The sequence below is a fragment of the Lontra canadensis genome, unplaced genomic scaffold, assembly GCF_010015895.1.
Source record: "Lontra canadensis isolate GAN:19392208 unplaced genomic scaffold, GSC_riverotter_1.0 scaffold55, whole genome shotgun sequence".
In the NCBI taxonomy this organism is placed as follows: Eukaryota; Metazoa; Chordata; class Mammalia; order Carnivora; family Mustelidae; genus Lontra; species Lontra canadensis.
This window is the reverse complement of record NW_022631049.1, coordinates 3,625,429-3,653,196: the sequence shown is the minus strand read 5'-3', so window position 1 is coordinate 3,653,196 and position 27,768 is coordinate 3,625,429. Positions and strand designations below refer to the sequence as shown.

At 45.0% G+C, this 27,768-nt stretch overlaps 1 protein-coding gene across 2 annotated transcripts in view; it reads right to left on the bottom strand.

The window, feature by feature from the left end:
* SPTB (spectrin beta, erythrocytic) overlaps positions 1–27,768 on the bottom strand; it is a 119,394-nt gene that overhangs the window by 51,458 nt on the left and 40,168 nt on the right. Inside the window, exon 2 of one of the 2 annotated variants that reach the window (XM_032875187.1) lies at positions 12,932–13,130. In XM_032875187.1, the coding sequence (XP_032731078.1) occupies positions 12,932–13,079 (148 nt within the window). In that variant the 5' untranslated portion in view covers positions 13,080–13,130. Of the gene's footprint in view, positions 1–12,931; positions 13,131–27,768 lie in introns of those variants that run through there. The other variant, XM_032875188.1, reaches the window with a different exon arrangement.

Here is a 27,768-nt window from a genome sequence, read left to right as displayed (position 1 = left end):
TGTCCATCAACAGATGAATGGATAAAGAAGATGTGGTATATTATATATATATATATATATATATATATATATATATATATATATATATATATGATGGAATACTATGCAGCCATAAAAGAAACTAAATTTTGCCATTTGCGACGATGTGGATGGAACTAGAGGGTATTATGCTGAGTGAAATAAGTCAATCAGAGAAAGACAATTATCATATGATCTCCCTGATATGAGGAAGTTGAGAGGCAATGTGGGGGGTTTGGGGGGTAGGAAAGGAATAAAGGAAACAAGATGGGATCAGGAGGGAGACAAACCATAAGAGACTCTTAATCTCACAAAACAAACTGGGGGTTGCCGGGGGTTGGGGGGTAGGGAGAGGGTGGTTAGGTTATGGACGTTGGGGAAGGTATGTGCTATGGTGACTGCTGTGAAGTGTGTAAACCTTGCAATTCACAGACCTGTACCCCTGGGGCTAATAATACATTATATGTTAATAAAAAAAAAATAAGTAGGGTGTAAAATCTACATAAAGAAAACCTGAGGGGTACCTGAATGGCTCAGTCCATTAAACATCTGCCTTCAGCTCAGGTCATGATCTCAAGGTCCTGGGATCAAGTCCCACCTTGGGCTCCCTGCTCAGTGGGGAGTCTGCTTCTCCCTTTCCCTCTGCTGGCCCCCCCAACTCATACTATCTCTAAGAAATAAATAAAATCTTTAAAAAAACATTTAAAAGAAAACCTGAATTTTCCTTTGTGTGCTCCTGAGGCACACAAAAGATTTGAACACATGTGTAGAAAGGCACATCCAATTCTTGAATAGGAAAACTCAGTATCATAATGTCAGTTTACTTTAAATTAATCTATATTGAATATTATTTTAAATATATTTAAATTGTATTATTCGAGGGAAACTAGAGAAGTTATGAGAAAACTCATTGGGAAAACAAAAATCGCTAGGAAAAGTCCCAAAAGAAGAGGAATTGGCCTTCCCAGGTGTTTTTTTCTATCAGATAGTAAGTCACAGCATAAATGTACAATGATAAAACTGTGTGCTACTAGAATATGAATAGAAACATCGATGGAACAGAAATAGTCCCAAGCACAGATAGGCATTTGATACCTGATAAACATGGTATTTCAAAAACAAAGGGGAAAGAAGGATTATTGGATAAGAAGTGTGGACAAAACTAGATGCTATCCAGGAAAAATTGCCTTAAATATATACCTCACATTCCAGGACAATTTCATTTGGATACAAACTGAAATGTAAAAATGAAACCATAAAAATACCAAAACGAATCATGGTTGAGCTCTTTTTTTTTTTTTTTTTAATAATGCTGGTATAGGACACAAAATTCCAAAGGCATAACATAAAAGATTGAAAGTTCAACTACATTAAAAAAAACTTCAGGCAAAATTTCTGTACCTCCTAATTAAAATAAAAAAAAAAACACTTGGGTGGGTTAGATAGGCACAGTCAAACAAATGACTAAAGATATTTGCAACTCACATCACAAAGGGCCAATTCACTTGGGATATAAGGAACATAAACAAATTAATGAGGAAAAGGACCAACAATCCAATAGTGAAATAGACATACGTATGTAAACAAAAAGTTAACAAAAAACTGTAAAATCTCTTAAATGTGCACAGATTTGTCCAAGGTAGTCATAGAAGTATGAATTAAAAGTATAAACATATACACAAAATTTAATAAATGGTCCTTAATTAGTGTGAGCACATTAATCATAAAAGACATTTTTGAGACAACTGGGAAAATTTGAATATTAAGTGAATATTAGATTATAGTAGAGTTGATGTCAATTTTATTCAGTCTGCATTTTTGCCAGCTAAGGGTAAAGGGAGGTGTAATAGTGGTATTATGGTTAGGTGGGATATGTTCTTGTTTTTCAGAGGTACATATTACAGTATTAGGGGTAAAATGTTGTGACGATCTTCAATTTACTTTAAAAAATACTTCAACCCCCGAAAGTGGAGATACAACGTTGGGGGTTTGAGGGGTAGGAAAAGAATAAATGAAGCAAGATGGGATTGGGAGGGAGATAAACCATAAGAGACTTTCAATCTCACAAAATAAACTGAGGGTTGCGGGGGTAGGGGGGGGATGGGAGAGGGTGGTTGGGTTATGGACATTGGGGAGGGTATGTGCTACGGTGAGTGCTGTGAAGTGTGTAAACCTGGCGATTCACAGACCTCTACCACTGGGGCTAATAATACATTATATGTTTATAAAAAAAATTAAAAATTTAAAAAAATAATTAAAAAAAATACTTCAAGCCCCGAAATGGACAAGCAAATATGGCAAAAAATGAACAGTTGTTAAGTCGAGGTGATGATTCATTATACTTTTAGCTCTACTTTTTTGTATGTTTGAAATTTTTATACTAAAAGCCAAAAAGTACAATGACATCAAGATACTGTTTCACTTATTGGGTGGGCACAAACCGAAAAGTGTGATAAAATATGGTGTTTGGTTAAGGCGTGGGAAAAGAAAACATGCATATGTTGCTAGAGAAAGCAACAGAGACAATTTTGGCAAGACTTGGCAATTTTGGTCAGAATTACATATGCACGTACTTTTGGACCTAGCAATTCCACTTCTAGGAATACGTCCTACAGATAAACTCATATATTGGGAAATAATCTATATATAAGGTTATTCATTGCATTTTAAAAAGAGACAAATACTGGAATGTTCACTAATAGGGGATGGTTAAATTAAAATTGTATGTCCATACAGTGGAATACTTAATTACTATAAAAAAGAGGTTGTTTATGTATTAATAGAAATAAAACAATCTTCAATATATCTTGGGTTGGGGAAAAGCACATTATAGAACAATGTATAGTAAAAAAAAAAGCTGGGAAAATAATATAGACCATTTGGTAATATATACATAAAATATTCCTGGAAAGTTGCATGAGAAACTGATAACACTGGTCCTGGGAAAAGAACTGGTATCTGGAGGGACCAAGGTGGGAATAAAACTCATTTTATGCAGCTTTTGAGTGTTACCCATTGGATGTACCTATTATTTATTCAATATAGAAATACATTTTTCCTTTCCTAAAGAAAATATTAACCTTTTTTTTCCCCTCCTCCTCTCTCCAAGATAGCCCAGTTCCCTTGTGTGTCCTTGCTCAGGACTTTTCACCGGACAAAAATCACAAGCATGTTCACCACCTGAGCCATGAGAGAGGTGGAAGGGAGAGAGGGAAAAGGTTTATGAGGTAAGGAACACTCCCTACACCCCCTGAGAACAGAGCTCAGGAGGGAGAGTTTCCCTCCGCCTCCCTGACCACCACAGAGCTACTCTCGGAGGTCTAGCCCTCTGACTATCCCAGAAGGTTGTTTCAAAGCGCAGCCCTCCCCCCTTGGGGTCAAGGTTCTTCCTCTGCTATGTTATACCTTCTCCAGGCTTCCTCTTGGCTCCTCCTTCAACTTCCCTCCTCCTTTGGCCCCACCACACCTGCCACTGACTCCACCCACTCCAGCATCTGGTTCACTTCCTGACATCATGGCACCTGGCAAGTTTGTTATCAGAAGTCCCAGGGGGGCTATTTTAAAAATAAAAGTTTCTTACACATTGGCTGTTCTTAAGCCAAGTGGTAAGGTTGAACTATTTTATTTCTAGGTCTATGCGCATCTAGTCCTTCTTGCCACATGTATATTTCCTAGTTCTTCCTGCCGCCTATATAATTCCTTGCATGTATGCTTCATCTCTCTCCCTCTTTTGTCTGTTACAAATCTGCTCTCAAGAGGAGAGAATAGCAACCTAAATATTCAAAACAGGATTATATGATCATTTCGATACTTATAAAGTTATTAATAAGGTTGTAGAAGACCTTTCAGTGGCAAGAAAGGATATTAGAATACATTTTAAGGGAAAGTTCAGATTATAAAATTATATGAATAATATGACCCTGGTCTTATAATTTTTAAAATCCATTTAAAAATGAAAGCCTCAGTTGGATGTTGTTATAGCTGAGCGGTAAGACTGTGGGTGACTTTGCTTTTTGCTTATCTATAGTTTCTAAAATTGCTGCAATGAGCATGTATTCCTTTTATAATAAGAAACAACAGATGTCATGAAGAAAAATAGGATATAAAACTCATAAACCCTGAGGAATAAATGACTGATGAAAAGTTACAAAGGTTTTTTTTTTTTTTTTTTTTTTTTTTTGAGGAAGCCTGCATTTTTACCAGCATCCAGCCCTAAGGTATGGGTAAAGCTTGGTGGTTAGAAAGACAAGAGGGAGAAGAGGCATCACGGGTGGCCCATGGACCCCTAGCCTGGGCCTGAAGCCAATCATTTAATGTTGAGCACTTTGCAAGTTTACAGTTTCAGATTTTTCTCCTTCTCATACTAGGGAGCCAAGAGCTTTGGGAACCTGAGTGAGCAATACTTGTAACTCCCATGAATTCATGACAAACCTTGAAGATATAGACAGCAATGCTATAAAGCCTATCATAGCGGCAGACCCTTAGGGGTGCATCATAAATGATGTTGATGGCACAAATTCTACCCCATAGTTTAGTTTGGAGAGGAACTTTTCTTTCAGCCAACCAACTTTCAGCACAGTAGTGTTGTGAATGGCTAGAACATGATTCCCCTACCTGTAAGATCTAAAACCTAGCTAGGGTTGATTCTAAGAGACAACTCTAGAATGCTTACTACATACCTGCAAAGGCAAGAATAAAGCACAGAAGACTGACTTTAAAAGTGAGCAGAGTTGAATGCGAAGATGCTGGTGAACTAGACTGGGCTACATTAACACAAAGGAAGATTATATGGCCATGAAGATGATACTCTACATGTTTGCTGACCTGAAAAGATATTCACAATATAACTGCTCAGTGACAAAGAGTTTAAGATCATAATATTAGATAATGTTTTAATAGTCACACCTTTATACACATAGTCATATATCTATAGGCATTAAAATATCTGTATGGGTCATTAACAGTATCCCTAGTTTTCCCTTTTTTAATCTATTTTGCTAACTTTATTATATATTTTTGGGTAATAAAAATGTTTAAAGATATAAAAGTATGCATCCTATTGTTTTTAAAATAGGGTCTTTGCATATAGTAGAAAAAGAAGCAAGTTATTATAGATCAGTTTAGATTTTTAAAAAAAAATGTCATTGAAGAAGGTTAGTTTGGATGGGAAGTTTGAAGATGATCATGGTTTTAGAATGGCAGGGAAGGAGGGAGGTCTTGTTCAAAGGCCTCGAGGTGGACACTGGCAAATGTGTGTGCACAGGCATGTGCGTACAGGTGTGCACGTCTTGGGGGAGGGGTGAGAAGCAGTGAACTGACCCAGAGCAAAGAAGCTGAAGGACAGTCTAGGGAATTTGAACTTTATACTCCAGGTAAAGAAAAGCCTGCAGGCTCTTTTTTCTTTTCTTTCTTTTTAAAGATTTTATTTGTCAGAGAGAGAGAGCACAAGCAGGGGGAGCAGCAAAGCCTGGAGGTTCTTGAGTAAAGCAACATGTCACTAAAAGTTTCTTGAAGGACAATGTTTCTAAGTGCTGTGGAAATGGGACCAGACAGGGAGAGGCCAGGGTCTCCGCTGGGAGGCAGCTGCTGGTCTCTGCCTGCAGCACCGTGGCCCCAACTGACACGTGACCTGTGCAAATGAAATGGCCAGAGTCCAGTGGGACAACCGCAGAACAAGGGTCAGTTGGCCCACAGCAGGGGATCGTATTCAGAGGCTGGAGGACAGAAGTAAAAAGGAACTCAGGGTTTTGATCAAAGGGGCTCAAGAAGCTGCTGGGGGAAGGAAAATGGGAAGGGGTGTTCTGGGTGGGATGCAGAGGAGGAGATAATGCAGGTCTGAAGGATGTTTGAGAAAGCCCAGGTGCGGTAGCCCAGTAGCCCAAAGGCTGCTGGGATGATTTTAACTCCCCGGGATTTGGTCCTGGCGCTCCCTGCTGGGCAGCCTCCGGAATCTATGGAGGGGTGTGGTGATAGCTCTGCCCGGCTTCCTTCAGAGTGGGAGCAGCCAGTGAGATCATCTGGATAAAGAGTGCAGAGACCACTCAGCAGCGTGCCAGCACCAAGCCCTGTCCTGCATGCGGGCGGTGGCTGCGAGGAGAGAGGACACTGAGAACACAAGGCCACAGAGGCTGAGATGGTCTGGGACTCAGTTTCAGCCTAGCCTTTATTGAACTGAGAATTTCTGGAGAATCTACTGATTTGCTAAAAAGGATCGATTATTCCCTTTCCCTAAGCCAGGAATCAAAGCTCCATGGTTCGGGGTAGAGGCATATGGTCAGCACTACTCTAACAGGTGGCTTCCTCCCAGGCTGCCAAAGCTGGAAAGTGCATCGTCTAGGCTCAAGCCCCTTGTTTTTCAGGTGAGGAGCAGAAAAGGGACTTGGCCAAGGTCATCTAATTCAGGAAAGCCCATGATAGCGCAAGAGGCCAGAAGAACGATAATGTGAGGATGGCTCACTTCTCGCTGTTGATGGTGCCCAAGCTGGCTCATGCTGCCATCTTCTCCTTCCCAGACTTCTGCACAGCCTCCCCATAACCTGTTCCCTGCACTGAAGTCAGAGTGATATCCAAAAATCCAAATGTAACCATGCTTCCCTGTGAGAACCCTTTGATGGGTGTGGGAGCAGCTCCATCCTTCTGGCCCTCTACTGAAGGCCGGCAGTTCCTGCCCTGAGCGCCTACAGTGCTCTCCGCTACAGGCTCCCACCCTTTGACCCTGCAGCAACTTTGCAAATCGTCTCAGTAAACCCCTCAGCCAGCCTTCTTCAGTTTCCTGTAGCTTCCTGCCAGGACCCTGAAGATACCAACTGCCTAGAAGGGCCCTGTGATGTGGCTCCTGCCTGCCCCTCCCATCTCCACCCCTCCTTTCCCCCATGTGCTCACTCCAACAAGCCCCACTCCTCCTCGGATGAGGTACGAGCTGTAGGTTATGTTAGAAACTCAGTTCTCAGTAAATCTTTATGGAACTCATCATACTTTGTCATTATGCACATATGTCTACATGTACAGATACATGTGTGATTATTTGATCCACTTCCTTCTCACTGGACTGTAAAATGAGATCTGGTTTCCAGAGTCTGAAGGCCAAAGGGTTTGGAGGCAAAATGCTTCCAGAGACTCAGCTGCTTCCAGCTTCCTTGTCACTCTCTCTCGGTGACACGATAAAAAAGGAAAAGGAACAATTGCTACAGATGCTTGGAAACAACTCTCCTGGTGTCTCTTCGGCCAAGCAGCACGCAGGGGGCGCCCAGCTGGAGAAGGGGGAAATGGAGGCCAGCTGCTTTGGAAGCCATAAGCACAGTCAAGGTCTGGTGTCACAGCCTGCCCTTGGGAATGAAGCGGACAGCCCACAGGAATGTCCTGAAGATGGAGGGGCCTATGCCCGCGGCTCACTCAGACTGCACGGCACAGGGAGGGAAGAGTCTTATTATTAACCTCGGTGTATTAATATTTGAAAAGCATCTTCACAATGATAGATAGCAGTCACCCAGAAATGGGGACAGCTTTGGTTCCGCAAAGCATTCTCAGAGGAAGAACAGCTTTTCTGGAGAGGGGAGGGAGCCAGTGGGAGAAGGTGCTCCGTCTGGAGCAGGGGAGACCACCCCGACTGCACAGCACAGGGGGACACGCTGGCCTCTCACTGATTTGTCTGCACGGGTCACCAGCAGGTTTATCTGAGCAGTGGCGTTTCTGGAAAGGAGGGGAAACTCACAATGGCTGACCTCCCCGAAAAAGCTGCTGAGCCAATTATTTTTTCTTCTGACAGTAGACTAAAATGATTGCTGATGATTATACATATTTCTATGAATAGTATATTTTCCCAAAATATAGTCTCTCCACAGAACTCCAACTCATGTTTTGAAAGCTGAGAGGAAAACATTTTTAAAAACCTCTCATTAATGACACCGTCTTTGTTCTCTCACAGGTAGCTTAAGAGAGACATTCAGAACATTCACACCTGATGCCTCGGTCTCCAGCAGCTGCATGTGAACTTGTCAACTTAATAGGCTGCAAGAAGCTGCAGAATCCCGAGCCTGTGCCCCACCCCCCTCCACACACACACTGTGGTGAAATCCTGCTCTCTGAAAGACATCATTCACCCTCTGGACACAAAGCTCTTCTCAGGCAACTGGGGCACCTCTGGGGCACCTGGGATCAGTGTCATCCTGGTGCAGGTGGGGAAAGAGGCCCAGGGAAAGGGCAAGCATAACCTTTTGCTACCAAAGTCAGGAAGGAGCCCATACCACCCTCTCTCTGGAGTTTCCAGGGAGCCAACAGCAAGGAGTGGCAGGGTCGGAGGGCCACTGTTCTAAGGCTCTGGCGGAATATCTGTCCGTCACAGAAGTTAAACTTGGGGCCTGGGCAAAGTGGGTCTGGAAGACGTTCAAGGTTTTAAGTGGCAGCAACTCTGTGCTTCAGAGCACAGGGACACAGCCCGCTGTGCACCTGCTGCCTGTTGTGTTCTCTGAATTGTCCTCAACCAACCTCATCACGCACGACCTCATCTCCTATTTAGTAAGAAGGCTACAAAGACAGAATGCAGAAAGGAAAGGCATCTCTAGCGCGAAACACCACTTGGATTCTGATTTAAAGGCAAAACCAGAGTGGGCTACACCAATCTGTGCCCTTTGTTTGAGAAGGATGGCTCTGTGTTCCCTGGGCCACAGAAGAGGATGAAGGGCATGTTGGACCTGCTCCTTCTCACAGACCTTCACCAGAGGCCCTGGACTGCTCTCGGCACTGCAACCTTCCAGATGCCTCTGTGCTCTGAGGAGCTGGAAATCCTGCAGTGGGTGGCACTTGGGACGCCCAGATACCAATCTGAGTGGGCAAGGCAGGGGAGGATGCACAGGGTTTCTCTTTTGGGGGGGCATCTTTCTGTTGCATTCCTTCTCTCCCACGCCCAAGGCAGTATCCTCACCCAAATCAGTGGGGCACCAGGACAGGTGTAAGGGGGCAGGCAGGCAGACGCCGCCTCTGGGATGAGGAGAGAGCACAGAGGACGGGCTTTTCTGGCTGGTAAATTCCCTGCAGCCTGCAGTGCCTCATCCCTCATCCAGACAGCCACAAATGTTTACCGAATGGCTCCCAGGACGAAAAAGAGGAAGGACAGGAAATGAGGTGTAAGCGAAAATAACAGTGGCTCTAGGAGACACCGGAAGACTTTCTACTGAGATGTGAAGGCTGGACCCTCTTGGAGGAGGTGGAACTTGAGCTTTTCAAATGCACCCTTTCCCCTAAGCTTTCAAAAATTAGTCATCAAGCAGAGAACCACCCCTGTTCAGGAAGAAGCCTCAGGGCTACCCAGCACTTAACCTCATGAGGTGCTGTCAGCTTTCAGACGCTGATGTGGAGAGTTAACATCTGCCCAGGGACCTACTGCGCAAATATTCCTGCTTGGACCCCTCCCCCCGCCCCCGCCCGCAGTACTGCTGAGGTCAAATCCATCCCCGCCTGGGAGCCTTCTGCAGCATTTTCTTGCCCACCTCCCCCTTCACTCTAGTCAGGCTCATCCACAGTGTGGAATCCAGTGATTCATTTGGACAGAGGTCAGGTGTTTGTATACCAATGTGGCAGTTTCCACACAGAATAACCAGATGGCTTGTTTATTTTCAGTCCAGGGAGGGAGAGTTGGGAATGGTCTGAAAGGCAGAATAGAAAGTATTTCCTTTGGAACTGAGGGGAAGGTGACTTAAGAGGCAGAAAAAAATGGAGTCCAGTTAACCAACTGCAAGTTTTCTAACCACAGGTCACTAAGGGGAGAAGGACCCAGAGAATATGCCACATGAGGAAGAGCATCTAATAAGCCTCATCGTCCTTTGGTTTCTTGGGCCTTCTGGGTCACCCGGCTGATGGCAGAGACATGGCTGGGATCCTGGCTGAGCAACCTTAAAGAGAAAGATCTACAAAGAAAGATCTACAAAGCCCTCAACCCTGTGGGCACTGGGTCTTTGGGGACTGAGCCAAGAGCTCCAAGCACAAGCATTAGCCAAATTTCCCTGGTCCCTGGCTTCTTTTTCAAACCCAGGCTTTCTAAGACAAAGGAGGGTGGGGTTAAAAAGGAAGAAACTGGCCTACAAACAGGCCAAGATAATGGGGACAGTGACTGAGCTAATGGTCCTGAATGTCTGAAGTTAAGAGAAAGGACAGTTAGTATTCCTGTAAATACTAACATTTTCTAGTATTTTATTACTAATAAAAAACTTTCATAAACTTTATCTTACTTGACCTTCACACCATCTGTGGGAAAGTACTACCATCCACATTTTATGAAACAGGAAATTGATTCAAGCATCATGGCAGTAGCATTAGCGGTGGAATCTGGGTCCTGTGACATTTTCCTCCTCACCTCAAGACCTTCAATTTCAGAAAGAAAAGGCTAGACCCATCTTTCCAACCTTGCCACATATAACCTACAAAACAGATGATCGCCATCTTATAAGAAACACAGGACCAAACACCTTTCTTGCCGGAATGCTCTTAGGCGTGGGGGAGTGGCTGGAATGAGAGGAACCAGAGGCACTTCTGATTCCTCAGTCTCTGTGGAAACACTGATCCCTGCCTAGGCTGCCAAGGCAGCCCCAAAGATAATACTGAAGAGAAAAGGGTCAAGAAAACCGGTGGAACCGGACAGCCCTTTGCTGTGCTCTGCCTACCCACCAGAACAGGTCCATCTCACCTCTCTACTTTGGCCCCTCATAAAGCTTTGGCTTCTCCCACAGGTCACTCAGAGTGGACGGTCAGGAAAGTCAGTAGACTACTTAGGTTTGTTTTTAAAAATCCTGAATGGATCCCAAACTCCCAAACTGCTGTGGTTACCTGTTGGCCAGATGTTCTAAATCACGTCCAGGCGTGCAATTCTGCACTTCGTGGTCCCCCACCCGGGGGGCAATGGGGGCGGGGGGTGCATAAAGAGTCTCAGTAGATGAGCTGCAAGCTCTTAGTGAGACCCAGGCAAGGCAGATAGAGGCTCTTTCCCCATCAACCTGATCAACTTAATTCCACCAGCTTCCCAACCTGCTTATTAGACCTGGCTGCCACTCACATAGTCCAAATGGATGAAGCTATGTCATTCCTGTGTGTCACCCTTCACTTCTGAGGGCCTTCTCCATACACGAGTCCCTGATTCTGCCTGCACCTCCTCCTTTGCTCTCTCATTGCCATTTAATTATGCGACTTTCCTATGGTTCTACTCTAATTCAACTTAAGCTAATTAATTATGAACATTGTTCATTTTCCCTAATAGATCATAAACTCCTTAGAGACAGATACTATGTTGAATTCGTCTCTGTGGTTTCTTCTCCATTTTCACATCTGGTCAAGAGTTTTAGCTTTACACAGAGTAGGAGTACAATAAATCACTGTTAAAATGGAATTTACCTTGGTTTCTTTAAAAAATAGGGTGTCTGTGAAACATATCAAAGGATCCCTGCAAAAAAGACAGTTCCACGCCTCATACTGTCCTTTGACAAGACTTATGGAATCCCACTCCCCCTCTATCACCAGGGTCACTGCAGTCAGGCTCAGCAGGCTCCGAGACATAAAGAAGGTAAAACCAGACTGGCAAAGACAAGGGTTCCTAGTTTGCTTATTTAAAGAGGTTAAGATTACATAAGCAAAGCAAGGGATTGGTGCTGTTATCTGTCCTCAAGGGAAATCAAGGAAGGACTTTTTAAGGGTAGGGAATGGGGAGGAGGGGATGAAGGAAGAAGAAAGGGAGTTTCCTACAAAGAACAAGGGCGCAAGAGTTGATGGCTGAGACCTGCATGGATTCTCCATCATGACAAGGGAAAGAGACACCCCATTTCTTCTACAGAATGGGAAACCCAGACACTCCCAAGGTGAAAGGCCATTATGGTCCCAGAGGGGCCTAGGGCCCTGCTCATTCCTCAGAGTCAGCTGGAGACTGAGGCTTCTGGGAGCATAGTGGAGGGAGAGAAGGGAGAAGAGTAGTACTAGGAAATTCGGAAAGGGCCACTGAGTGATGGAGCACTGGAAGGATCACTCTAGTGCTTATGGGAGAGGCTGGGTCCTTCTTACAAAGTGAAGATGGAGACAGCTGATGATGGGGCAACAAATCTGATTTGGGTTAAGGATGGGTGGAGCATTCCATGACTGATGGAATCCACCTCTCCCCCTTCTACCCATCCACTACCCCACAGAACTCAAACTATCTTTACTGGCCAAGGACTTAGCACCAGAGCATAGCTTCCCTGGGCAGGCTCCAGGGAGGCAATGGTCACAGCCATTGGTAGGAAAAAATCCCAAGAATCTCATCTCAGCCAGCAGGGTGGAGGAGAAACCATTTCTGCTGGAGATTTAAGTGAGAGCTTGCGCTCGCACTCACACACACAGAGAAATTTATTATGAACCTGCTAAGTAAAAATCTAATTCCAGTTTAAGGATAAGAGGTTTAGTCCAGAAAATCTGGCTTCCTGAGCCACTATGGGGAGGATGTTATCTGTTCTCAATTTCCTATCAAATCACTCTCTTCTTTCAGGATGACAGCAAGGATGACAATAGTTTCTCTCTCCAGGACCAGGAAGGAGACTGAGTGCATCAGGAAGCCCCATGCACCGCCACCTGGCCGTCTAACCCCTCAGACACTCCTTCACCCAGACTTTTTCTTCGTTGGGACTCTGGCCCCAGGTCATTCAGGACAGAGGAACAGGGCAGGGCCTACCTTGCACCTCCTCCCACCTGGGACGAAGTGAGGGATGCCTGGGAACAGAGGCTGCCTGAGCCTGTGCTCCCTCCCACCAGGGCTAGGTCTCTCTGGGCCACATAACTGTATCTCCATCACGTCCCTGCCAGGGCTCATGCCAGTTCACACAGAGGACTGACCGCAGGGAGGGGGACTGAACCTGGGGACTATGAGACCGGCTCCTCTAACCCCCACGGCCCCAAATGGTACCTGCCAAGGCCTTGATCCGGGACCTCTCAAAGAGCCTGGCTGAGCTGTTGTCATTATCCAGCTCATCGTCCGGGGCAGCCCAGCGGGCATTGATCCGGCTGTACGGTGGCTGGTTGCCCACGTTTTCAAACTCCGTGGCCGATGTCATGTCAGCAGGCTCTCAGCAGTTTCGCCTGCCTCAGTCTTCATGGAAGGGTCCCTAGGGGGGACAGCAACACAGTCAGAGGGTTAACTCCCCTCCCTTGGACTTTTTCTCAGGGGAAACTTCTTTGGAGCATCCAACAGGGATAGGTCCTAGAGGGAGCGGCACACCATGCCAGCGGCCGGGCCATGCTTCTCCCCAGGTCTCTGGGTTATAGAATATTGCAGCGGCAGCGGCGGCGGCAGCAGTGGCGGCAGCCACAGGAACGGCGACTGTGGCGGCAGGGATGGAGAGCTGCATGCAGAAAGGGTCAGGACGACCAGCAGGTGGAGACGTCAGTCGCCGCAAGCCCGCTTCCTCCAAACCTGAGGCAACCACAGCTGCAGAAGCAGGGGAGAAGGGAGGCCCTCTGGGAGCCAGGGGGCTGGGCAGGGTTGGGGATGATATGGGGAGCTGGGGCGGGGGCTGGGCAGAAGAAAAGCTCTACCCTTTGGACTGGGGCCAGGACCAAACCTGGAGGGGAGGTGGGGACAGGAAGGAGAGGTGAGAAGGTGGAAGTTGGCTGAGTCCCGCTCAAATGTGCATCAGTGGGGAGAGAGACCAAATGTGAGATGCCACAGATGCCACCAGTCCTGGCAGCTGCTGGGGAAAGTGGACTCTTCTCAGAGGCTGCCCAAGATCCCTCCCAGTGCTTTCCCAGCAGCAAATAGTTAGAAAGCTGAGCTCTTGGTTTTGCCTTCTCTGAAATGCAACCAGGTATGTGGACAAGGTCTTCTGTTGAATTCCAAATCAGACCAAGGAGCCCAGATGACTTGCTGTCCCATCAGGTTCATCAGTGTGATGTGGGGGTGGCGGTGAGGGGATCTCACGGATGGTGGAGCCATGTATGTTCACCCATGCAATGCACGTGGGCAGCAGGAGCTCTGTGTTCTCATTCGCCCATCATTTATCAATCATGTTTGCTCATTCATCCGTGATTAATTCACATATGTACCAAGGCCTAACCAGAGGGCAGGCACTGTGCTAGGCAGTCAGGAGCAAGACAGGAAGGTCCCCGTCCTCATGGAGTTTACACTCTGGCAGCAAGATGCCCAATTAAATAAGCAACTCCAGTAAGGTATGATGTGTGCCACCACTGGGAAAGAACAAGGAATGGTGGACAACTCATGTCACATCACGGGGAGGGAAGTCTAAGTTGGTTCCTAAAGGGAGCTTAGAGGCATTCTGTGAGGGGATAAATGGAAAGGGACAGGTCTAAACAAAGGGGATAAAGAGCAGGTACAGAGTTCTGAAGGTGAGAAAGAAAACATGGCAAAATTTCGGAACTTGACAATGTTACTAGAGGGTGAGGGCAAGGTCAGGGAGAAAAGGGGGACAGGAGCTAGAAGTACAGCGCTAGGTCCTAAATGTCTTGGGCCTTTGGAAAATGACTAGCTTTCCTTCAGCCTTAATTTCCCCACCAATACCTGCCTTTCAGGCAACTCCCCATGGAGCTAAAGGGATTCATGAGATCAAGTCTCTAAGACCCAATATGGAGCCCAGAGCCTCCAAGAGGACAAAAGAGGGTGGAGGTGGGGAGGCCATGAGGCAGGAAAATGCCAAGTGTGAACAACCAGTGAGCTGTGAGGTATACCACTCCCTCCACGAATGTGTGCATACACATACCACAATCCCACACTCATACACACACACTCCAACACGCACACGTGCACAGACATCCACACATGGACACACACATCTAACACACATACTCACACACCCAAACAGGAGTAAGTTTGAAGAAATGACGCGAGCTCACCAATCCAAGTGTAAATGCAGTGCTGTTGCCCTTATTTGTCCGACACAGAATCACTGCAGACTCCTTTTCCCCAGGCTGATTAATCAATCCCACCACATCCCTTTGAGGTAAGACAGGAGCCAGAATTATCCATCTTAATTGCACAAGGAAGAAAACCAAGGCCTCACACTGGATGAGGCCTTCCCAAGGTCATCTAGGAAGTTATTGCTACAGCTACGGCTAAAGCCGAAGCCATAACCCATTTATCCCCTTCTACTAGACAGCTTTTAGGGAAGCAGATTAGATTTAGGCGGGAGAACGCAGCACATGGGGACAGAGGGCATTCCTCCACTTTCAGGACCTGGCAAAGGTGTTTGCTTCTAGCAAAGGGGAGGTGTAAGGTGGGGAAGCCAGTCCTCACCCCACAATCCCCCACAATGCCAGGCCTGTGCCCAAGAACACCCTCATCACTTAGAGCCTGTTGTCTTCCATAAATGGAGATGGGATTTCCAGGGCTGAGATTTCTCACTGAACTGGTTGGACAAAGAGCTGGGAAGGACTCCCTCCTCCCCATGCTCCCCCCAGCTTCCCTAAAGGGGAGGCTACTGCTGGCTCCCAGCTCTGCGCAGGAAGACTGAAAGCCTGATCACCTCCCATTGGGCTGCAAGCCTGTCCAGTAGCCCCCGAGAAGGGCCGAGCTGCCAGACGCAGGAGGTGAGGTAAGATCAGATCCTGCTTGCGGGAGGTAACTGGACCCTGGCTCTCCTGTTTGTCTTGGGTTATTTTTAAGAGCGGCTGAAAGAGGCCCAGGCCATGGGCTAGTGGGAGGGTGGGGGGGGTGAGATTACCTTTGCCACGGCTCCGTAAATAAGTCTGCCCCAGAAAGATGAGCCTGAGCAGGCACACCAGCAGGCCCAGCATTCGAGACAAGATTGATGGCCCCGGGTGCAGAAGAGCAGCCACTAGACAGCAATTCATCCTGCTTAAAAATGCCATGCCTCCTGCTGCTGTGGCTCAGAGAAGGCAGCAGTCGGGCAGCGGGTTGGCCCGGAACGTAATACAACACAAGTGTATGTCTAAATAACCAAGTCTAGGGTTTTGGGGTGTTTGGTTTGGTTTTTAGAACGTCAGGTCCCTGAAGACAACCACCAAAGCAAGAAGATTCAGAAACTCAAGGGAATTCCTTTTTCTCCTGCCTCATAACTGGGCCCACCCCAGGGGCCTGCCCAGACTGCATTCTGTCAGAGCTAAGGAAGGGGGTGGGGTGTGCTCAGTGGGTCAGCAAGGAGAGAATCTTGGAGAATCAGGTGTGAAAGACAGAAGAAAAGAACATCTGAAAACAGGAGAGCTACAGATGGTTATTCCAGGAAAACAAAACGAAAGCAAAAACAATACCTACAACCAAGCCTGACCCAGAGTTTTCCCAACATCACCCATGTCAATTTTCATTACTGTCATGATATCCCTTTGAAGGCCTGAGAATAAAGAAACCAACATGACTGAAAAGAGCAGTGTATGGTGGGGGCTCATGGTGGGGACACCTAACCAAATGGGGAGTCATGGAAGTGATACTTAAGTTCTTATCTGAGGGGAACCTGGAACTCAGGTAATCTAGTCACATTTTTAATGATGTAAGTCATCTATGCATCTAGGATGGTCTTCCATAAGTATGGAAGTCAGCAAGTACGTGACTAACATTTGACCTTAACCTGCACCTCACTCCCCTGCCAGCAAACCCAGGAGAAAGGGCATAAGAAGTAGTTCTTTGTCCTTTCACTACCCATCCCCCAGCAATGCACCCTCAAGCTCCTAAGAAGTCCTTCTCCCAACCCATGACACCCTTGTCAGAACACAGGTGGCTCCCCTCTCGCCTGTGTGACTCTGTACCCAGCGAAGATCCCCTTCCCTGTCTATCTACCTGCCTATTGCAATGGGACAGGCCAGAGGCTTACCCTCACCTGCTGAGCTTCTGCCACCCCCTAAAGCCAAGTTATATTTTGATCAGGAAGGGTTCCTACAAGAGTGGCCCGCAGCTCAGGACAGAAAAGCTCATCTGATTGGACAGGGCACTCACAGAACGAGCGCCTGCTTGGTAAGTGGATTTCGCAGCTTCACTGCAGAAACCCTTAGCTCCACCCTTCACAGCGCGCCCAGGACCTCATTTGCTTCTGGGATCAGGTGTGAGGCCTCGGAATCTCAACCTCATGTGTTATGCCCAGTTGATCCCTAAGGCAGCCGGGAACCCAGGAAGTGGTAGCAGAGGTGGCTATGGCAGCTTCTCTCCCACCTGCAGGGGCTGCCGGCATCCAGCTCGCACACAGCACCAGCATGGGGCAGAAGACAAAGGGTGCGTGGCTCTTTTCTTCCCCACCCCACCTCCTCTTCCCTGGGTGGCATGGATGAGAAGCAGCAGAGCCCAAAGCTCTACTTCAGGACTGGGACAGGGGGGAAATACAGGAGGAGGCTGCTGTTCCTTCGCAGGGTCACAGGTCGCAGGCTGTTGCGATGCAGTCTTCCTTCAACAGAGAACTGAAACCCATCCTACCTTTAATTTTCTCTCTAGCTGTAAACTTGGACTCCTCCTCTGCTTTCTATTTTGTCCTGCCCCTTTCTGCTACCCCAAACCTGCTTTTAAAATATTTTGGTACTATGGCAACCCAGGTCAGGAGATTAAATCCTGAAGTTTCCCTGGTAACTTTTCTGCCAGTGCATTTACTAAAACAGAACATCCTCCTACTCCCTCTGGTAGTAATCTCACTGCATATTCACAGACACCTTAAAGAACAAATACATACTAAAATAGCACGTGAACCCAAGAGATGCCCAGCACGGAGTACACTAACTCTATCGCAAACCCTAACCTCTGGCCCACCCCCAAGCTCTAGTCTGGCACCTCCATCAGTCTACAGATACCACCACCCTGAAATCACAGCTCCATCTCAATATGGCTAAGCCTGAGCACATAGCTCCCAGGACTTAACAGGGCAGCTTCAGGACCATGAGGTGACAGTGAGGCCCAATGAGATAAACATGCCACCTGTGGGTGACCCTTCCAGCAGATGGACCTCAGCAGCAGCACCTAGACCATGCTGCTTCCCCTCCCCAGGGCACACTGCTTTTCCTACACTCTGCAGTTCCCATTCCGAGTGGCCCTGGCTGCCAGTCTGTGAGTGGCAGAGTACAATTAGGCATTCCTCAAGTGTCAAGATTCCTATCCATGGCGGCCACCATCAAGGATCCTGATGCATTTACAAATCCCTGGCCATTCTAGCCCACTGCATCCCCAGACCCATCTGCTCCAGTTTCTGTCACCGGGCAGGAACTTCAGGTCCACATGTCACAACTTGTCCACTCTTATCATGGAAAAACCTAGTAAGAACTGGCTCCAGTTAAGCTGCAGCTGCTGGAATGGGAGCGGGGATCTGGTGGGATCATGATCCCAGCAGTTCTTCTAGATATTTGGTTGGGGAACAGGTGCAGCTCAGTGTTGATATAGGGAGGAATTGCCACCTCAGTCCTCAATAGCGTCTATCAGCACCTCACGTCCTGCACAGAGACAAATGTCCACTGGGAATGGTTAAAGGAGATAGGAGAGATGATACTCTCAGTATACATTGTTTTCAAAGACTATCTTCCACTGGGATTCTTGGGCTCAATATCTACATTTATGGAAAGCGATTACAACCCAGTCCTACCTCTTATCTTTCCCAATTCACTTCCTTTCAGGATAGCCACTGGTCTCTCTCCACAGAGAGAGAGAAACCTCTCTCTGCACCCCCCGCAGGATAAGTAATATTCTATGGTAGTTGAATTAAACTTTGAATGCCCAATTTCTCTCCTTCTATGAAGACTTTTCTAGAATACCCACAGTGACCTCTCTTCTCTGATGAAAATTGTCAGAGAGGTAGTAAGGTCTCAGTGTTGGAGATGGTTAAGAATAAGTTGAAATAATTGATATGAAATAATTATTGAGGTATTTCTAGTGAAATAATTTATTCAGAAAAATATAAAAAAATAAAATAATTAGGTTAATGGAGAACTACGAAATGGAATCAAGTTCCCAACACTTGAATTCACTGATAAATATTAGTATCACTCACAATAGATACTGGGTGTCTCCTGATATGATGCAGTATGAAGGATAACACAACCAATGACATTCTTGCCAAAAAAGGTTGAACCTCAATCTGATCCATTTTTAGAGTTAAGTTCTCCTTAAAGAAATTACAGGAGACCAAAAGATAAGCTAAAAGACAATATGAGAAATTAAGAGACAGACCCACAAGTTGGGACATTCTGCAGACAACTGACACTATTTCTTCAACAAGGCAATGGCTTTAAACAAACAAAAAAGGAGGCAAAGAGTTGGGACTGTTGTAGATCAAAAGAGACTTAGGAGATGTAATAACCAATGTTATGTGTACCTTGTTTGGATCTTGAATCAAACGACTATCAAAACACATTTTTAAGACAACCAGGGATATCTGAATTATAGCCTCAATATTGGATGATAACTGGAAATTACAGTCAATTCTGTTAGGTGTGGTAATGGCATTATGGTTTTAAGAAAATAAACTTTTAAAAAAGATTTCATTTATTTATATGACAGAGAGAGAGCAGGAGAGCCCATGCAGGGGGAACAGCAGAGGAAGAGGGAGAACCAGACCCCTGCTGAGCAGGGAGCCTGATGTGGGACTCCATCCCAGGACCCTAGGATCAGGACCTGAGCTAAAGGCAGTTGCTTAACCAGTTGAGCCACTCAGTGCCCTAGAAAATAAACCTTTTTTAGAGATACTGAAGAATGTCGTGTCGGGGAGGGCAGATGGACAGGTCATCTGGGATTTGCCTAAATATGCTACAACAAAGTGGGAAGCAGATGAGATAGAAAACCCCTAATAACTGTTGACTTGGGATGATCTACACATGTGGGGGTTCATTCTACCCATGTGGGGATTCATTCTACTTTGGGTATAGGCTCAAAAATCTGTACAATAAAAATGTTTACTTACCATTAAACTTAAATTGTATCAATTTTATATTTATATATTTTATTATAAAAAGTCATATACCCTAGATACAACTGGAACTTAGAATACAAGTCAATCCCTTATCATGGCCGTAATGCCTAGCATGGTTTGACTTTTGCCTTCCTCTCTAAGCACATCTCTCCATACTCACTACCTGCAACCCACAAGCCGTTCAGTTGTTCCAACTTGCCATTTCTCTGCATGCTGCGCCCTTTGCCTGTGTCACTTTCTGGAGTATCTCTACATGTCTGGTCCTTTAGGTCTCCTCTTATTTTTTTAAAAAAATTTATTTATTTATTTGAGACACACACACACACACACACACACACACACACACAGCACAAACAGTCAGAGTGGCAGGCAGAGGGAGAGGGAGAAACAGACTTTTAATTGAGCAGACAGCCCAAGATGGGGTTTGATCCCAGCACCCTGGGATCATGACCTGGGCTGAAGGCAGATGCTTAACTGACTGAGCCATCCAGGTAACACTAGGTCTCCTCTTAGATATTATCCCCTTATAGAAGTCCTCCCAAGCATCCTCCAGTCTGGGCACCTTGCCTGACTCCTTCCTAGCACTCATCATAATAGTAATTACTCACACATCTGTCGGTTTTTGTTTTTGCTTCTCCCTGCCTAGACTATAGGTTCCTTTCAGGCAGGAGCCACATCAGTCTTATTCATTATTATATTCCAGTGCCTAGCATTGTGCTTGGGACATATAGGCACTCAATATTCTCTTCCTCCTAGGGACCTAAGCTCAAACTCTGGAGTCTCTTTAAACCCTTCTGTCCCCCCATATTCCTTGATCTACTCATTCAGTTATCCCACTTAGGTGTACTGGGTACTTACTCAATATTTATTCATCATCAAAACCAGTCATTATGCCCTTTAAAGTGTCTTCCTTTCATCATTCCTTTATGTTCTAAAGCTTCCACTTCACTTTAGTCCCCTGTGACTTGGGACTTGTGTAATGGTCCATCTCTGTCCATGCTTGTCCTCTTCAATCCATTCTGCATGGTCCATCCCATGACGACATGCCTCTACTCTGTAACAAGTCTGTCACACAAAGTCTACCAAAACCCTACACTGTCCAGTGCTGAGCTCATGCTTTCTTTTCTAACTCTGAATGTCCTCCAACCCCCACCATTGGGGCAGATGCCTCTAACTTTATTTGTGCCACAATCCATACACTGAAATTTAGGCATCTTTCCTCTCTCCTGGCAATTTTAAGCAATTTCCAAACATTTAGAATCACAATATACAACATTTTCCTAGAATCTGAGGGAGGTCACCTTTCCCCTCCTATCCTACTCCATGGATCCTCCACCCCCTCTACATCTAAGTGGAGAGGACAATGGGGATGGGCTCAGGGAAAGCTGACAGTGATCTGTGCGCAGATTCCCCGCCCCGGTCAGTCCCACATCCACCCAAGTCTCATGGCTATTTTCGGGTGAGGCCAGATCCTCACTGTCTTGCCTTCTGTCCATCCTGCCAACCTTGGGAGGAAGATGAATCTTGAGCTTTTCCTCCCTTTCATTTTCATTTTAACATGCTCAAATCTTCCCTATCTTAAATAAAACTCCTTGCCCTATTTTCTCTCCCCTCTGTCAGAGCCAAACTTCTTGACTAATTGACATATGAACAGGTGACTTACAAGAGGAAATGCAAAAGAATAAAAGCCTATGAAGAGATACTCAAGGTTATTAGTTACCCAAGAAATGCAGTTTAAAGCAAAAAATGTCCTATAGGTAGACATTATAAGCTGGATAATGTGAGGTGTAGGTGGGGATGTGGAGAGCAGGAAGCTTGGGCACTGCTGATGGGAGAGTGAACTGGCCTAGCCATTCCAGAGGGCAGTCTGCCAGTTCTCAGCCAGGTTACACATCTGTAACTCTGTTTCTGGGCCTAGAGACCAAAGAAACTCTCATGCAGGTCTGAAAGGGGACATATGCACGATGCTCACTGCAATATTGATTATGGGGGTGGTGGGCAGGTGGAGATAACCTGTGTGTCTGTCACAGGGGAGTGAATGGTAAAATGTGGTGAATGTACACATGGAGGACACATGGAAGCACTAGAGGACCTTAAAAACACAGTGCTGGATAAAATAAATAACAGAAGGAGATCTATAACACACCATTGACATAATTTTAAAATACATGCATATAAAACAATATATATGAGCATATTATAAACAAGAGAAAAACAAACACATGAAAATGGCCACTTCTAGGTTGGAATGAGGGGAATGGAGAAGGAAAATGAAAAGAAAACACCAAACAAACAAACAAATTAAAAAACCCAGTCTGGTTAAAAAATGGGCAGAGGACCTGGTTACACATTTTCCCACATAAAACATAGAGATAGCCAACAGACACATGAAAAGGTGCTCAACCTCACTCATGATTCGGGAAATGCAAATAAAACCCATAATGAGATACCATCTCACACTTTTTAGAATGCTGAAATCAAGAAGATAAGAAACAAGTATTGGGCAGGATGTAGAGAAAAAGGAAGCTTTTGCACTATTGGTAGGAATGTAAATTGGTATAGCCACTGTAGAAAACAGTACGGAGGTTCCTCAAAAAATTAAAAACAGAAGTATCATATGATCTAACAATTCCACTATTGGGTATTTACCCAGAGAAAACAAAAACACTAACTCGAAAAGATATATGCATCTCTATGTTTACTGCAGTATTTATAATAGACAAGACATAGAAGCAAACTAAGTGTCCATCAACAGGCAATTGGATCTCTCTCTCTCTCTCTCTCACACACACACACAAGCATGCATGCACACACATGGATGAATATTACACAGCCATTAAAAAGGATGAAATCATGCCATTTGCAACAACATGGATGGACCCAGAGGGTATTACACTGAGATAAGTCAAACTGAGAAAGACAAATAACATATGATACAATTCATAAATGGAATCTAAAGAAATAAACAAAAAGCAGAATCAGAACTATAAATACAGAGAACAAACTGATGGTTGCCAAAGGAGAGAGAAGTGGGGGCTTGGGCAAGCTGGGTGAAGTGCAGGGGGAGGTAGGCCTCCAGTTATGGAATGAGTAGGTCACAAGAATGAAGAACAGAGCATGGGGAATGCAGTCAGTGATCTTGTGACAGCACTGTAATGAGCCAGATGGTGGCTATACTTGTGGTGAACATAGCATAATGTGTAAACTTGTCACGTCACTGTTGTGCACCCAAAGCTAATATAACATTGTGTGTCAACTATACTTAAATTTAAAAAGACTTGTTAAAAAGAAAAGAAAAGAAAATCAATCAACCACCAACCAACCAGGAGAGTGGCCTTGCCTAGAAACTGAGTTGTATGATGACCTCTACTCCTAGTGTAGAAATAGATATATTTATGCTCAAGAGAGCTTCCTCATCCCATACTAAATTCACTCTTCAATTCACTGAAATCTGGTTTCCCCAATCACTTCATGAAATTATTCTCTCCAAAGGTCACTGAAACCTCCCTTCCTTGTTGATTAAAATCACAGACGCTTTTCAGGTCTTATCTTGACTTCTCAGCAGCATTAAGTTCTGTGGACCATTCAAAAATTTCCTGAAGTTGCATCCTTTGTCTTCTGGGACATGCTCCTTGTTCTCTTTCAACTTTCTGGTCCTTCTTCCTTGGCCGCCTCTGTGGGGCTTTCTTCCTCTACCTGTCCCTTGAATGGTGATGTTCCCCAGGGTTCTACCTTGGGCCCCCTTCCCCTTCTTCCTCTGTCTACGCACTCTTCTAGGCTATCCCCTTTACACTCATGACCTGAATTACCATCTCAAGCTACTGGTTCTGAATCTATCTCCTCAACTTCCATCCATCACATCCAACTGCCTTCATAACATCCACCTGGAAGATCCACAGGCCTCTCACACTCAACACGATCCTTAATTGACCCCACGACCATCCCTGTTCCAGTTTTTCCTGTCATATTCTTTGTCCAACAATATCCCAATGATCCAGACCAAAAGCTGCAGTCATATTCTACCCCTCTCTTTCTTTTCCAGTATCTCGCCTACTCAGTTCCCTCAGTATCTCTCAAATCTCTATTCTTTGTCTCTACCTTTCCTCACTTCTGGTCACTACCATCTCAAGTCTAATGGTTTCCTGATGATTTCTTTGGATCTATATTTGCCATTTTGCCTACCTTACCAACCCATCCTCAATACTGTAGCCAGAAAGATCATTTTAGAATACAAATATGAAGATGTCACCTCCATACTTTAATAGCTCTTCTCTATCTCAGAAGAAAGTTTAAAACCTATAATAAATTGTAGTTGAAGAGCTCCATAATCTATCATCTTACTGAACACCATTTCCATCCAAACCCTCCTCCTAACTTCCCCAGTTTCATATTCCCACCATAATGAACTCTAATTATATTCCTGGCTCTCTCTGGTCATGCTCTTTGCACATGCTTTGCACATGCTAAGCCCAGAAAACCTTCCTTCTTTTTTGGAATAATTTCTCTTAAAAAAAAAATTTTCTTTTTTTCTTTTAGAGAGAGAGAGCGAGCAGGAGGGGCAGAGGGAGGGGGGAGGGAGGGAAGAAGGGGAAGAGAGAGACAGAGAGAGACTCAAACAGACTTTGCACTGAGTGCAGAGCCCAACATGAGGCTCGATCCCAGGACCCTGAGACCATGACCTGAGCTGAAACCAAGAGTTGGACACTTAACCAACTGTGCCATCCAGGTGCCCCTTGAAATAACTCCTTGCCCTCAGAACTATCTTAGCCATCACTTCCTTCAAAAAACTTCCCTACTGGGGTGGTTCAGTTGGTTGAGCATCCAACTCTTGATCTCAGTTCAGGTCTTTACCTCATGGTCATGAATTTGAGCCCTACATTGGGTGTGGAGCCCACTTAATGAAACAAACAAACAAACAACAACAAAAGAGAAACTTTCCCATCTCTACCACCATCCCCTGCAGCTGTGGGAGGTGAGGGTGACTCTTCTAGGTTCCCATCACACTCAGTGCTCATGTTCATCAAAGTGCTTAACTACACTGTAGGATAATAATCTACTTCTCTTCTTTCCCGATAGACTCTACTCTACTTGAAACCAGGGACATCCTTATTCATTCTGTCTCAATTAGCCTAGCATACTGCCAGGTGTGTGAAATGAGGCTACAAAATATTGAACAAGTAGATGAGAACTGAGAAATGCAGAGCACTGCTCCCTAAGAGCATAAGGGCACCTCCTGCTGAGGACATACTGAGGAGGCTAATTTAGAGGTGAAGGTGGCGAGGAGACTGGAAACATGGCATGAGGCAGCAATGCCAGGGATTAAAGCTGGGCATCAATGCCCTGACATTTGTCACTGTTGCCCTACTGTCCCACCCACACATTTCTGCCACCTCCTCCTTTCTGGCTGGACTGTGGTGGCATGAAGGATGGACAGTGGCAATAGGGCCCAAGCTCCTACAAATTATGACACCCTTGAGAGTAGCTCTGACTCAGCCATGCCTCAATTTCCTCACCCAAAACATTGATGAAAGCAGAAGCTTCTTATCCAGAACTCCTCTAGACAGGGAAACCTACATCACTTAGCTGAGAAGTCTTTTACTTATTCTTTCTTGTGCCACAGAAATGTCAGTCACAGAATGGTTTCTACTCATACATCTCTGCCATGCAAATGAAAAGAGCTATTTAAAAAGCTGAACCTATAAATAATATATAAGTTATGGGTGCCAATTTAATTATTCATTCATGTTGGAGCTTTTAAAATAATTAAATAAAAATTAACCTTTTAAAAGTTGCTCAGGCCCACAAAGACTCCTCAGGGAATAGATGTTGGCCAGAGGATTTTCCAATCCTTGGCCATGACACAAGCCCAATACAGTGGGAACATCCTCTGGAGACATATGGGAAGTTGCCTACAAGGGGCAGCTCCATTCTTGCAGCAGAAACAAGTGCAGCTGCTTCAGGCCTGGCAGTTCCCAACATGCATAACCCCCCAGGCCCACAGAGAGAACACCTCTCGGCCACTAGAGTCTATTAAGCCCCTTCCCTGGGTTCTGCTGATAGGGAAGCACCAGCTGCTAGATCATGCAGTCACTCTGCTGTCCACAGTCCTCAGGGAAAGTCCTTGGCTCTTGATAGGACTATGTAGCAAATTCCAGGGCTAGAAAGGGAACCTGGAATTTATTAAGATCCTTATGCATATTGCCCCATCTAATACATACCCACACTCACAACTATTAAATATTATTGTAATTATTGTTATTGTTGTTCCTACTCTATCAAAATCATTGAAATCCCAACTCCTGTAGTAGGGCATTCTTCTATAAGTCACTTAACTACTCTGTACCTATCTCTCCATCTGTAAAATGGGGGAAACACCCTGTGCGTCTGTGGTGGAGACTGCTGGGGTCTAGCAATGTCTGATTTCTACTCTTTCTACAGACGACCTGGAGGCATTTTCCTGTCACCTTGGTGTGGTTATGTGATTAAATGAGCAGATGTGACATGCACCAATCCAAGACCTGAGCCATAAAATCTTCCCATAATGTCTTATTCTTCCCTGAAGTTCTAGAACCTAGACTACTGGGCCAAGGTGGAAGGAGTCTGATTGCCAGGACAGCTATAAGGAAGCAAAGCTTCTGCCTCAGTTTATACCCATTTACTCATATATGATATGAGAAAGAAATAAAAATTTATTTTATAGTTCTGTATTAGGGCAGTTAGGGTACCCAACCACTTACCACACAAAGCTGTTATACAGATTAAATGAATTTATATGAAAATGATGTAAAAACTCTACAGTATGATATAGCCCCAAGGTATTCTTATTTAGAAAGAATATACAGTATATCCTTGTAGCAGATCTATGGGTCTGCTCAATATGCATGCTCTCATAAGAAAAAGGAATGTGTACAGTAGGTGGAGTCTATTGTCATTACCTTATTGCCCCTTCTGCCACTCTCATTCCTTTCTCACCCTGTCTCAAGCATCCACGCTAATCCATGCCAGGTGCCTCCACTGAGCTGAATGATCCAAGTGGAACTCCTTCTTCAAATCTGCTTCTGTCTTTACTTTAAAACAAAACTGACTTTGACAACTTAATTCCCTATCATTGTAAACTCCTTGAAGGGAACGATGCCATTTTCACCTTGGAGGTACTTGCACGTGGTAGGTATTCATTTAGTACATGTTAATTGGGTGAAACAGATAGATATCTAGCCTCTCAACGTGCCAGACTATCCCTCCCAGGGAACACATCTTAGTAAGGACCTTATGGAAATACAATACCTTAACCCAAAGGAGGGGTATGAAAGAGACAGTTTAGGAACCAAACCAGGCCAATGGATAAAAGAAGTAGCACATCCAAACCATGCAAGAGAATCAACTGTGTATTATATCTTTGGGACAGCCAACTCTGCTTATAGAGTTCCTGAAAAGTATAGACTTAATTCAAGATAAAACTTGTGCTAGGAGGCAATCCTGGGCAGAGAGAAGGAGCTGTTCAAGGTTAAAGAATGTGGAGAGAAGGTCAGAATGAAGCCCGTATTTCCTGCTTTCTAGAGTTATACTCAGACTTCTTACTTAGCCTCACTGCTGTCCTGGCCATAACCAAAGGCTTTGATGAATTTCCCACCCTATTCTAGCATCTTGTATTTAACTACAGCATCAAGGCAAGCATTTATAAGTAAGTAGAGAGTGTTTATTCATTAATTCCATAAATTTTTATTGAACAATAGCACTCTACAAAGCTATGAAATACTTAGGTACAAATGAAACAAATTATGTGCAAAATCTTAGTCTGAAGATACAAAACACTAATGAAAGAAATTAAAGATCTACATAAATGGAGAGATATACCATGCCCATGGATTGAAAAATTTGAAATTATTAAGGTGTCAATTTT